General features: G+C 37.1%; 1 protein-coding gene across 7 annotated transcripts in view; it reads right to left on the bottom strand.

The window, feature by feature from the left end:
• LOC115212284 (arf-GAP with Rho-GAP domain, ANK repeat and PH domain-containing protein 2) overlaps nt 1-13,778 on the bottom strand; it is a 351,834-nt gene that overhangs the window by 147,793 nt on the left and 190,263 nt on the right. For 5 of the 7 annotated variants that reach the window (XM_036503278.1, XM_036503281.1, XM_036503277.1 and 2 more), the window contains one exon: nt 9,215-9,241. The exons of the other annotated variants lie outside the window; for them this stretch is intronic. In XM_036503278.1, coding sequence (XP_036359171.1) covers nt 9,215-9,241 — 27 coding nt within the window. The remainder of the gene's footprint in view (nt 1-9,214; nt 9,242-13,778) is intronic. 7 annotated transcript variants of the gene reach the window in all.

Consider the following 13,778-nt stretch of genomic DNA (forward strand, 5'->3'; position numbering starts at 1 on the left):
GAAGAACAAGTAGAATTTCATTTTCTTCAACAATGATTAAATGCTTGCTGATGAAAACAAACAACATCCAACTATAGGTTATTATCAAATCATTCCAGTTTCAAATCAATCATAATCCAATAACTCAACTCTGACAATTAGAGTGACACAAGTAAAATAATAATTACTTAATATCTGTAAAAAGCTAGAAGAATCTTTCTAAGGCATTTTGCTCAATGCTCAAATGATGCTGCCATAACACTGCCTTTATATAATAATAATAATCTTTTCTACCAAAGGCACAAGGACTGGAATTTGAGGGGAGGGGGGATAGTCAATCACATCGACCCCAGTGCTTGACTGGTACTTAATTTATCAATCCTAAAAGGGTGAAAGGCAAAGTCGACCTCGGCAGAATAACAATAATAGTATTCCTTTCTACTACAGGCACAAGGCCTGAAACTAGTGGGGAGGAGGATAGTCGATTACATCAATTCCAGTATACAACTGGTACTTATTTTATCAACCCCAGAAAGATGAAAGACAAAGTCAACCTCAGCAGAATGTGAACTCAGAATGTGAAGACAGATAAAATACCACTAAACATTTCACCCAGTGTGATAGCAATTTTGCCAGTTTGCCAATAATAATAATAATAAATGCCCTGATGCAATACCAGGTAGTAGCTCTCATGGCTTCTGATCTTAACTGATTAGAAATGTTATGTACATTGTTTTTGTCTTGGTATAAAAGATGGGTTACAGCAAATATTCTGCTCAATACCACAGATTTGCTGTTCAATTGCTTGACCATAAGTTGAGCATATCCCTTAGTGGCTGACAATATGTGCATCTCTGATCATTAGCAGAAGTAGTGGAGGACCATCATAGTCATATGTTGAAAGGAATTCTTTGGAGTTTGAATAATTCACCGTTGGAAACATGGGTGTTTTATTCATCATCCTTAAACAACCCTTATTCAGGAACCTTTTGAGCAGGATGTGTTACCCACCCTGAAGAAAATTCTAACTGGGCCCCACCTGCAAGGTCATGCACTGATTATCTTGATATGAGATCAACATGTCATGCACATATGGCTGTGATGCATGTGCCTGGTGTACCCTTATCAGACAGATAGTCATGATGGGTAAATTGGGCTTCATATATTTGTAACCCAGTGTCGCTTTGATGGCATGCGCTACTCTCTCACTCAATAATAATAATAATGATAATAATAATAACAATAACAATAACAATAACAATAATAATAATAATAATAATAATAATAATAATAATTTCAATGGTTACAAATTTGGCTCAGGGCCAGCAATTTTAGAGGAAGAGTGTTGATTAAAACACCCCAGTACTTGAATGGTACTTAATTTTATGAAAAAAATCTGAAAGTGTGAAAGGTAAAGTTGATATCAATGGGACTCAAAGTCAGAATGCAAAGTGCCTGAATAAGTACCATGAGGCACTTTTCTAATACTTTTAACAAATCTACTAATCCACCATCCTTAAGGTTTTTGTTTCTAATGCAGGTGCAAAGCCAGAAATTTTGAAAGAGAGGACAGTCAATTAAACTAGCCCCAGTACTTGACTGATACCTTATTTTATTGACCCTGGAAGAAAAACAAAGCAAAGTTGGTCTCAGCAAGATTTGAACTCAGAATATACAGATAGGTGCAGGTATGGTTGTGTGGTAAGCAGCTTGCTTCACAACCACATGGCTCCAAGTTCAACCCCACTGCATGGTATCTTGGGCAAGTGTCTTCTGCTGTAGCCTCAGGTCAACCAAAGCCTTGTGGGTGGATTTGGTAGACAGAAACTGAGTTTGTGTGTGTGTCTGGTGATATGAGGTTTTTGAGAAGACCCACCCAGGGAAGCAAAACTGAGTTCTAGAAGTGCTACCACAACAAACCAAATTACATCTCTACATCACTCCTCTTCCTTGCATTTCCACTTCATGCCCTTTGCTTACCTCCCACTCCACAATCCTGTACTCTTGGCCTTATCTCACTGTATCATTGTTATCTGTTAGACCCTGACCTGTGTGTTCCTCCAACACACCCTGTCTCACTATATCATTGCTATCTGCAAGCCCCCAACCTGTGTGTTCCATCCACATGTGACAAGAAAACCTGTCACACACACTACCCAATAAACCAATCGATATCTCTTCTCTTCCTCACATTTCCTCCTTCATGCACTATGCCTACCTCACACTCTTCAATCCTATCCTATCCCCCTCCCCTCGTTTCTCTATATCATTGCTATCCGGTAAACACCCCCACACATACACACACTTTATATATACCCAGATTTTCACCACTCACTTCCCCCTCTAAACTCTCTAATCACACTTACTTCATGATATTCTGCCACTTACATTATGACATTCGAACTTCAAGAGTATGCCCTGGCACTTGCCACCATCTATATCTCTCACTTCCTTTACTCAACCATCCCATTTATATTCTGATCCATCCCTTGTGAGTAAGCCCAGCACATTGCTACCATCTCTATCCTGCCGTCTCCCACTTTCTCTCTCCTTTTCCTGCACTTCCCTCAGATTAGGTAACCATGCATCTACTTTACAGCAGCACACTTGTTTCTGTTTTCATTCTTGATCTCTCTCTCTTTCTCTCTCTCTGGCCAGGTAACCTTGTACCTCTTCTATAGCAAGGTACCTGTTTCTGTCTCTCTGCCTCACTATAACTTTTCATCATCTGACACAAGATCACCTCCTCCAATTCCTCCTACATCTGAAAAGATTTTTTTTTGTCTTGCAAGGTACTTGGTGACCCTGTCAGTGCAGGTCCCACTTAAAAAGCATTCAGTCCACACTGTAAAGGGTTAGCAGTTAGAAGGACATTCAGCTGTAAAAACTTTGCTAAAACTGACCTTGCCTGTGCTTGTGCCATGTAAAAAACACAAAGTCCACACTGCTGGGTGGTTGTTATTAGGAATGGCATCTAGCAGTAAAAACCCTGTCAAAATAGTCACAGAAGTCTGATACAGGTTTCTGCCTGGCCGGCTCCTGTCAAACTGTCCCACCCATGGAAGGTGGCCGTTAAACAAGGGATGATGATGATGATGATGATATGTATGTATATATTTGTGTGTTTCTCTTTATGTCTGTGTTTGTGCCCCTCTCACCCCACTGCTTGACAGCCAGTGTTGATACATTTATTTACATTTGACAGATATTTGTCCTCATCTTGTTTGTTGTTAATACACGGGCATATGGCGTAGTGGTTAAGAGCGCAGGTTACTAACCCCAAGATCCCAAGTGTGATTCCAGGCAGTGACCTGAACAATAATAATAATAACATTGAAAAATACCTAAGGAATGAGAAGCCAGGTTCAAAATTTCCCCAAGACACCTGATGAAGGCTGGAGGGTATATCAACCGAAACATGTTAACAACAAACAAGATGAGGACAAATATTCATCAAATGTAAATAATGTAAATAATGTACAAAATTCCCCATCTCTTAAATATAGAACTGAACCAGTGTTGATGTATTAAGGTCCTCACAACTTTGCAGTTCAGCAAAAGAGACTGATAGAATAAGAACTAGGCTTTAAAACTAAGTCCTGGGGTCGACTTAACTAAAGAAAATAAAACCTAGCATGGCCATAGTCAAATGATTGAAACTAGTAAAAGAATACTGTAACACAAGTACCATGACCTGATATTACAACTAGCCTGATTTTCAAAGAATCTCGGTTCCAAACCAGATGAAATGGCATTCAGCAATATTCAATGAAAATTACCCATTGTCTCAAAATCACCCTGCATGTATTCATATATGAATTAACAGATACGTGGTCTGATCAATAAGTATCTGGACTGTATCTGGACCCCAAAAAGGAGGCATTAGGAAAGAAAGAAAAATAATCCTTTCCACAAGGCCTGGAATTTGGTGAGATGGGTAAAGTCGATTACATTGACCCAGTACTCAACTGGTACTTAATTTAGCGACCCCCAAAGGGGTGAAAGACAAGGTCAACTTGGCCGGAATTTGAACTCAGAACACAGTGACAGGCGAAACACCACTAAGCATTTCATCCAGCATGCTAACAATTCTGCCAGCTCACTGCTTTAATAATAATAATAATAATAATAATAATAATAATAACAACATGTGCCTGGTGTACCTTTATCAGACGGGTAGTCATGATGGGTATATTGGGCTTCGTATATTTTACCCCAGTGTCACTTTGATGGCATGAACTGCTCTCTCACTCAATAATAATAATAATAATAATAATAATAATAATACTGTCTACTAAAGGCGCAAGACCTGAAATTTGTGGGGAAGGAACTAGTCAATTACATCGACCCCAATACTTGACTGGTACTTAATTTATCAATTCCGAAAGGATGAAAGGCAAAGTTGACCTCGGTGGTATTTGAACTCAGGACACACAGACAGAATGCTGCCATGTGTGCATATATAAAATAACAATAAACTCTTTTTCTTTCTTTTTTCTTTTCTATTCTAGGCACAAGGTCTGGAATTTGCAGGGGGAAGGAAAGGGTCTAGTCAATTTACATCAACCCCGGTGTGCAACTGGTACTTTATATTATTGACCCCACTGAAAGGATGGAAAGCAAAGTTGATCTTTGCAGAATGTGAACTCAGAATATAAAATGTTGGAAGAAATGCTGCTAAAACTGGGTTCATTCAAATTACAAAGAACAAGCATGACATTTACTTCACAACATCTGTTGCATCAATAACACTATCACTCTCCAATCATCTGCACAACACTTGAGTTGTTCTCTATCAGTCTGCTCAATACTACAATAAATCTTTATGAACCAATGAAGGAAATTATGTGGTTATTTGACTTGCTAAAAATAGCAGCCAAATCTCCCTCATAATACACCTAACTTGTCTTTAAAAAGAATGAAAAAGCACACTGAATGATGATGATCATCATCATCATTTAACATCTGCTTTCCATGCTAGCATGGGTTGGACGATTTTGACTGAGGGCTGGCGAGCCAGATGGCTGCACCAGGCTCCAATCTTGATCTGGCAGAGTTTCTAGAGCTGGATGCCCTTCCTAACGCCAACCACTCTGAGAGTGTAGTGCTTTTTACATGCCACCGGCAGTACTGGCGGTACTGGCAATGACCTCACTCGAATCTTTTTACACATGTCACTGGTGCCAGTAAGGCGACGCTGGTAACGATCACGCTTGAATTGGTGCCCTTTTACGTGCCACCGGCACGGAAACCGGTTAGCCACTCTGGCAACGATCACACTCAGATGGTGCTCTCTGGCAACGATCACGCTTGGATGGTGCTCTTGGCACCCCACTAGCACAAGTGCCAGCAGTCTGAATAAAACAGAGTGACTATAGCTGGAATGTCTTTGATCCTAAATCTGCTCAATCAAGACCAGGTGCTGATCAATAACAATAATCTCTACTCATCTCTGCTCTTATCTAAATTGTAATTCATCTATATGCAGTTTCCCTCTTTTCACTAATACAAAATCTCTCAGGTCAACCACCATACTGCAAATCTTTAGAATTCTCTTCACATTTTGATTTTCTTCCAACTAAATCAGCAATTCAAATTGAACAACTATAAAATTAATATAATCTAATTATCCAAGTCAATAAATCTAATAGTGCACCTCTAGCCCTTCTCAAAGTGTATTGTGTTTTTGTTAGCACCCTTCATCCTTTCATATAGTTTTCTGAATATCTTAGCATAAATTACATTCTTATAATAAAATTAAATGGCATACAAGGCCCTATAAATTCTACTATAAGAAAATTAAAAGGCTTACATTTCTCATAAATGATTTCAAATACACATTACATACATAACACTTACTCCAAAAACTAGAGGGGTTTTCAGCAACAGCACAGTTGTTCATCTAAGTTCCAGCCTAGCCTTCTTAATTACATACAACTAATAGTGGCCTTAAAAAGGAACTGGACTTTCCATTACTATATAAAGGCATATAACCTAATTAATGATTACACCACTCTCTGAAATGTCAAAGCCTGTCATATTTTAACAGTTTTATCATAAACTAGAGTGACATTTAGAGGAGAGTAGATATAGAATCTAATTACTCTGTATTTAGTGCTAATAATCTAATTAATAGCTTATTGGGAAATTAGTATTTCAGCTGTAGTGTTTTGTAATTACTTTTTGGTGACCCTCTTATTTGTATTATATTTTAAACAATGAGCCTATTCAATATTTCTCTCCTTTTTTTTTTTTTCCTTACAGTATAAACCAAAGTGAAACATAGGTTTGCTATGTACAAGTTAAAAAAATATATCCATTTGACACGCCTTCAAATGAAAGAGATTTTATTAAATAAAACATGAATCAACTGTTAGATTATGTACAGAACGACTGTTTCAAAGTGAACTTAATTCATAATAAAAACAATCTCAATATGAAATACCCAGCCAATCATTAAGTAAATAATGTCTCCAAATTCCACCCTGATGTGTATCATCAAATCCACCAAAAACCTCTTTACTAAACATTAAACACAAGCTTTATTTCCCAGAGCTACAGGAGTTTTCTAGAATTCTTTCTGTAACTACATTGATCTCACCAGTCTGGGAGAACCAGGAAAAGACTAATGAACACCGTCCTTCCTCCTGTAACTGGGTTTGTATTTATTTATTTATTTATTTTACCTTTTTCCTTTCTAGTATAAGCACAAAGCCAGCAATTTTCAGAGAAAGAGTCTAATTACAATGACCCCAGTACTCAACTGGTACTTATTTTACTGAACCCCGAAGGATGAAAAACAAAAACGTAAGGAATTCAAATACTGCCAAAGTCAACTTTGTCTTTGATCCTTTTGGGGTCAATAAAATAAGGACCAGGCTTTGACCCAGTGGTAGAAAAAGAAGGAAAAAATTATTTTAATAATCCTTTCTACTTTAGGCGCAAGGCTTGAAATTTGTGGGGAGGGGACTAGTCAATTACAATGACCCTAGTACTTTACTGGTACTTAAGTTATCAACCCCAAAAGGACGAAAGGCAAAGTCAACCTCTGCAGAATTTGAACTCAGAATGTAGCAACAGGCTAAACACCACTAAACATTTCATCCAGCGTGCTAACAATTCTGCCAGCTTGCTGCCTTAATAATAATAATGATAATAATAATAATAATGATAATAATAATAATAATAATAATAATAATAATAATAATAATAATAATAATAATCCTTTCTGGTAAAAACACAAGGCCTGAAATTTGTGGGGAGAGGACAAGTCAATTACATCGGATGAAAGGCAAAGTCAGCCTCAGCGGAGTTTGAACTCAGAACATAGCAGCAGACAAAATACTGCTAAGCATTTCACCCAGCCTACAAACGATTCTGCCGCCTTATAATACAAGCTGAGATACAAAATATTATAGTTGCCATAACCATTATTAATATTGAACACTATAATATTACTAACAATAAATAAGTTAGTAAAATTACAGAATTTGAGATAACAAGTGATGCTCTGTGTAGGTGTGAAAGCAGTGCAGCATGGAAGAAGATTGGTCTAAAAAGGGATTCAATTTCATTTTAGAGCAAAGTTCTGCATCCCAAAAAGGAAAAATGTCAAATGAACTAGAATTAGTGAAAGGGGGGATAAGGGAGGAGAAGGGAGAGATAACAAGTGTTAGTGGAAGGAGTAAATGGGAGTTAGGAGGGGAAATAAAGGATGAAAAGAATGCCAACATTGAAAAAACACTGAATGGCGGGGAGATAATAACAGGGAAATACTATACTCACACTCACACACACATACATACACACACACACACACACACACACACACACGCACACACACATCAAAGCAAACAATGTACCCATAGTGTAGTTAGATGATGACTGAAAACACAAAACTCAGACACAGAGGGTATATTTTATACTTGCTCTACAAAATGCAACTACTTTAATCTAAATCTCTATGGTTAGAAACCATTTTGTGTTTAGCTTGAAAAGTTTGAACTATTAAACTTGATATATGCATTTCGGTGAAAAAAAATTCTTTTAACCCTTTGGCTACCAACCCAGCTGAAACGGCCTCTGGCTCTGTTTTGTTTTCAAAAATTCTGAATTAAAATCTTTCACAAAACCTTAGACACAATTTATACTCCTAACACTAGCTTTGTTATATTTAAAATTAATTGAAAGAAACACAGAGCATCTCAACAGAAATATGGTAATAAAAGGGTTAAATACTCTTTCCTGGTGTAAAGTTTGAACTATTAAACTTGATATATGCATTTCGGTGAAAAAAAATTCTTTTAACCCTTTGGCTACCAACCCAGCTGAAACGGCCTCTGGCTCTGTTTTGTTTTCAAAAATTCTGAATTAAAATCTTCCACTAAACCTTAGACATAATTTATATTCCTAACACCAGCTTAATGATAACTAAGTTATTTTACGAGATTCTTTGCTATATTTAAAATTAATTGAAAGAAACACAGAGCATCTCAACAGAAATATGGTAATGAAAGGGTTAAATACTCTTTTAACCCTTTGGCTACCAACCCAGCTGAAACGGCCTCTGGCTCTGTTTTGTTTTCAAAAATTCTGAATTAAAATCTTTCACAAAACCTTAGACACAATTTATACTCCTAACACTAGCTTTGTTATATTTAAAATTAATTGAAAGAAACACATAGCATCTCAACAGAAATATGGTAATAAAAGGGTTAAATACTAATTTCTGGTGTAAACTCAAAATATATCAATACTATAAACCTATTGCTTGGTCAACCACAATGAATTCAGCTTCACTGAAGCATGGAAAAATTGAGTTTGCCATGCTTTGTGAATATGAATTCAAAATAAGCTCAGTTTTTTTTTTATCTTTATCAGAAACAAAACATCAGCTTTGAGAAAACCTTTTTTTTCCCAAAGATTATTCGGTATCTTTTTCTTTCTTCCCTTTTTTTATTATTATTTTTAGAAAAGGTTTAATCAAACAAATCAACCCTAATGCATATTTTTAAAGTCTGGTACTTGTTCTATTGGTCTCTGTCACTAAATTGCTAAGTTGCAAGGACATAAACGAGCCAACACCGGTTTTCAAGTGGTGGTGGAGGAACACAAACACAGTACTCACACATACACACACGCACATATGTGATGGGCTTCCTCAGAGTTTCTGTCTACAAAATTCATTCAAAAGGTATTGGTTAGACCATGACTAAAGCAGAAAGAAAACACTTGCCCAAGGTGCCATCCAGTAGGACTGAACCTGAAACCATATGGTTGCAAAGTGAGCTTCTTAACCACACAATCATCCTAGGCACAATTTCATTTCATATGGTAAGAAGCTGGAAAACAATTGTCTCCTGAATAAGGATACAAGTCTACCATATGAAACTTTTCCCAATACACTAGGAATCTATTCTCTATTACAAGCTGAACTGAGGAATATAAATTAAGTGTTCTTATTTCTTTACTGCCCACAAGGGGCTGCACACAGAGGGGACAAACAAGGACAGACAAACGGATTAAGTCGATTATATCAACCACAGTGTGTAACTGGTACTTAATTTATCAACCCTGAAAGGATGAAAGGCAAAGTCGACCTCAGCGGAATTTGAACTCAGAACGTATCGGCAGACAAAATACCGCTAAGCATTTAGCCTGGTGTGCTAACGTTTCTGCCACCTCGCCGCCTTGAGTGTTCTACAGAGAAACACAACATAAAAAGTACCATTTGAGCGTGGTCATTGCCAGTACCGCCTGACTGGCCCACATGCCAGTGGCATGTAAACGCACCCACTACACTCTCAGAGTGGTTGGCATTAGGAAGGGCATCCAGCTGTAGAAACTATGCCAGATCAAGACTGGAGCCTGGTGCAGCCATCTGGTTCGCCAGCCCTCAGTCAAATCATCCAACCCATGCTAGCATGGAAAGCGGATGTTAAACGATGATGATGATGATGATATTACACTGATTGGGTGACAGAAAATTAAATTTCTTTGAATCATATAACAAAATGGGATAGGGGGAACAAACTTAGTCCACTTTTCACAACAGATACAGCTAACCAATTCAAAAATATGCTCATTGACCAAGAGTCAGAGTTCATAGCTTGACATTGATGTCTTATTTCTATAGTGACGACACTAAGTTTTAATGGCTCTGTCCAATTAGTCATAAACAAATACTAATTAGAAGTAAAATTTCTTACTGTTAGTTTGCAATTTTGAGTTCAAATTTTGACAGAGACTATTGATGGGTGCAAAAAGCCATCAGTAGATATGTCGGCAAAAACTTGACTATCACCAATAAAACTTGCTACATGATACAGTGAATTGTTTATATCCTGAGATTAATACTTAATAATGCTATACAATGAAAAACAAGAGTTAAGTTAATTAACTGATGTTAATATATTCAATGTAAAGATTAAAAAATCTAACTGGTGACTGTTGGTGCTGCCACCTACAGTTACTTTCAGAATAAGAAATGGAGAGAGAGAGAGAGTTTACTAAGAAACAGAAGAGAGGGGAAGTTTTCCTTTAAGGAGAGAGAAGCGCTTCAGGGTTTATAATTATTAGTAGTAGTAGTAGTATGAGGAGGAGGAGGCAACAAGTTGGCAGAAGCGTTGGCATGTCCAGCAAAATACTTAGCGACATTTCGTTCATCTTTACATTTTGAGTTCAAATTCCACCAAGGTCATCTTTGCCTTTCGTCATTTTGGGGTTAATAAATTAAGCACCAGTGAAACACCGGGGGTCAATGTAATCAACTTGTCTCCTCCTCACAAATTTGAAGACTTGTTATTACTATTATTAAGAGAGGCCTTTTTTCTTATAATCCGGTTTTTTTTGGGGGGGGGGTGTAACTTTATAGATAGTGCCATCTAATTAGAAATAATTATGTAGTGAAGAAATGCAACATGATCAATGGCTAATATTCTAATCATTTTGGTAAGTATAATACAGCAAGCCATTCTAAGTATGATTCAATCTTAGACATTGTCAGTGAAGCCTAGATTTAAACCATATGAACCAAAGTAATGATTGAGAATCTCACTAAGTAGATATAATATATTTTATACAAGTTGGCATGAAAAATTAGTATATCTTTTATTTTTTATTTGTTTAAGTCAGTGGACTGTGGCCATACTGGAGCACTGCTTTGAAACAGATCAACTTCAGTACATATTTTTAAAGGCTGAAATTAATTCTATCATCATATTTTGTCAACCCACTAAGTTACCAGGATGTAAACAAACCATCACTGGTTGTCAAGTGGTAGAGATGCAAAAACAATACAAAGATACATATACATGTGTATATTACATATATGAGAGGCTTCCTTACAGTTTCTGTCTGGCGAATTCCCTGACAAGGAATTGGTTGACCTAAGTCTATACTAGAAGACAGTTGGCTGGTATCATGAAGAACAGCCACCCATAGAATATTTGCGCTGATGAATTCTGTCTGACCCAAGCAAGCATAAAAAAGGGGACATTAACTCTTTAGTATTCAGATTACTCTTTCAAATGTAATCCCTATTATTCACATTGTTTTGTATTAATATTATGTCTTAAGCTTTGAGATTTTGATAATGTGGCTTACCATCCGAATGTGGCTGACGTCAGCGCCGCCTTGACTGGCTTCCGTGCTGGTGGCACGTAAAAGGCACCAACCGATCGTAGCATTCAGATTACAATGTCAAATATTATATTCATATATTCATGGTTTGAATTAATCGTGCATTATCTTGTAGCTCTGAGATTTCAATGACGTAATTGTTTATATTTAGAATAACATTGTAGGGTAGGTGAGAGGCCAGTTCTGTCTGGTTTAAACACAAAACATGTAGAATATTTTGGGCTGGATAGGGTCAATTTATATATGTACTAGCCTAAAAGTTGCCCTATCAGGCAGTTTTTAAGCTAGTATATAGCTTTTAAGCTACTGACCCCAAATGGGAAGATCTGCAAACAGATTTCTGACTTGTTTTGGAGAATTTGTTGCAATTGCTTCCTCCAGAAATATCACGTAAAAAAAAAAATTGCCAAAAATAATCACTGGATTCCGCAATTAATTTCAATTATTTCCAAAAGTTATAAAAATTGTGACTGTACAAAAAAATTTGTCACAAAAATCACATAAAAAAAATTGCCAGAAACAATCGCATTGTGGGTCCGGATTTGGCCTGGAATATTTTTTATTTACTCATGGAGTCAGCCTGATTCCAAAATGGTATAATATGTTGGGTTATGGCCTCTAGGAGTAAAGTTGAAAAAGTGTGTCACACTAACACACAGCCATTCGCATTTATTATATTAGAAGAATTAAACTGGTGAGAGATATGAGATGCAATCTTGTAATTAAATTAATTTATCTAATTGTAAAAGCAACAATCAAAATTTAATAGTATTTGACAAAAATTACTATTTGTCAAAAGCATACTTAAGTTTATAGGAACAGTAAATTTATGCTTCTAAAACAAAAAGGAAAAAAATTAATATTGCTGGTGAATGACAAGAATAAAAGACAATAAGACATTATTACTGATACTTGGTGTACATTCAAAAGTAGTTTTTATTCTATAGAAATGGGGTTATTCATTGCATTTGGCATAAAACAGAGAAGATAGTAACATCAGATAGGAAACAAGTGACCTTGTTTTCGTATTATGTGGGAAGAAAAAAGAGACTTGTTAGCGAGTCATTGAACATAAAAAAGCCAATGTTGATATGACTATACTAAAATGGTTGATACAAAAATATTCTTAATGAAACCAAATTCTAACTCTTACTTGGAGAATATAAACAAAAACCTAGCGGAATTCATTAGAGGATCACAAAGAAAAGGAGAGATAAATTGAAATTGGAACAATAATATCACATCAAATCAGAATGAAATAATTCCTTGGATTATAAATGAAAAATATCCACAGATTGGAAGGAACCCGTGGTAGAGGGAGACCCAGGAAGACATGGTATGAGGTGGTAAAGCATGCCTTTGAACATTGGGTCTCACAGAGGCAATGACGAAAGACAGAGACCTCTGGAAATATGCTGTGACTGAGAAGACCTGGCAAATAAAGTGAGATCACAGCTGTAGCCTGCGCCAGTGTTGCATAACCAGCCCACTCAAAAAGTACCTTTGGATTGTATGGCGACATGCGGTGCTTGAGGAGACTTATTGAATCAAGTATATCAACATCAAAATCAAATCAAATGGAAATTGTAGTTTTGGCTGATGCCAGCGCCACCTGTCTGGCTCCCCATGCCGGTGACATGTAAAAAGCATCATCAAAACATGGTCAATGCCAGCCCCCTCGCCCTGACTGGCTCCTGTGCCAGTGGCACATAAAAAGCACCATCCAAACATAGTTAATGCCAATGCCACCTTGACTGGCTCCTGTGCTGGTGGCATGTAAAAGCACCATCCAAATATGGTTGATGCCAGCCTTCTCTGGCTCCCATGCCGGTGGCACATAAAAGCACCATCCACATGTGGTCGATGCCAGCCCCCTCTGTTCCCTGTGCCAGTGGCACATAAAAAGCACCCACTACACTCTCGGAGTGGTTGGCATTAGAAAGGGCATCCAGCTGCAGAAACACTGCCAGATCAAATTGGAGCTTAGTGCAGCCTCCTGGCTTCCCAGACCCCAGTCGATCCATCCAACCCATGCCAGCATGGAAAACGGACGTTAAACGATGATGATGATGATGATGATGAATAAGTTTTCTTTTTATTGAAAGCAAACAATGCTCTATTGAAAAATGTTTACTTTTCATTAAAAAGGACAAGTGCAG

This window comes from Octopus sinensis, linkage group LG5, assembly GCF_006345805.1.
Source record: "Octopus sinensis linkage group LG5, ASM634580v1, whole genome shotgun sequence".
Taxonomy (NCBI): Eukaryota; Metazoa; Mollusca; class Cephalopoda; order Octopoda; family Octopodidae; genus Octopus; species Octopus sinensis.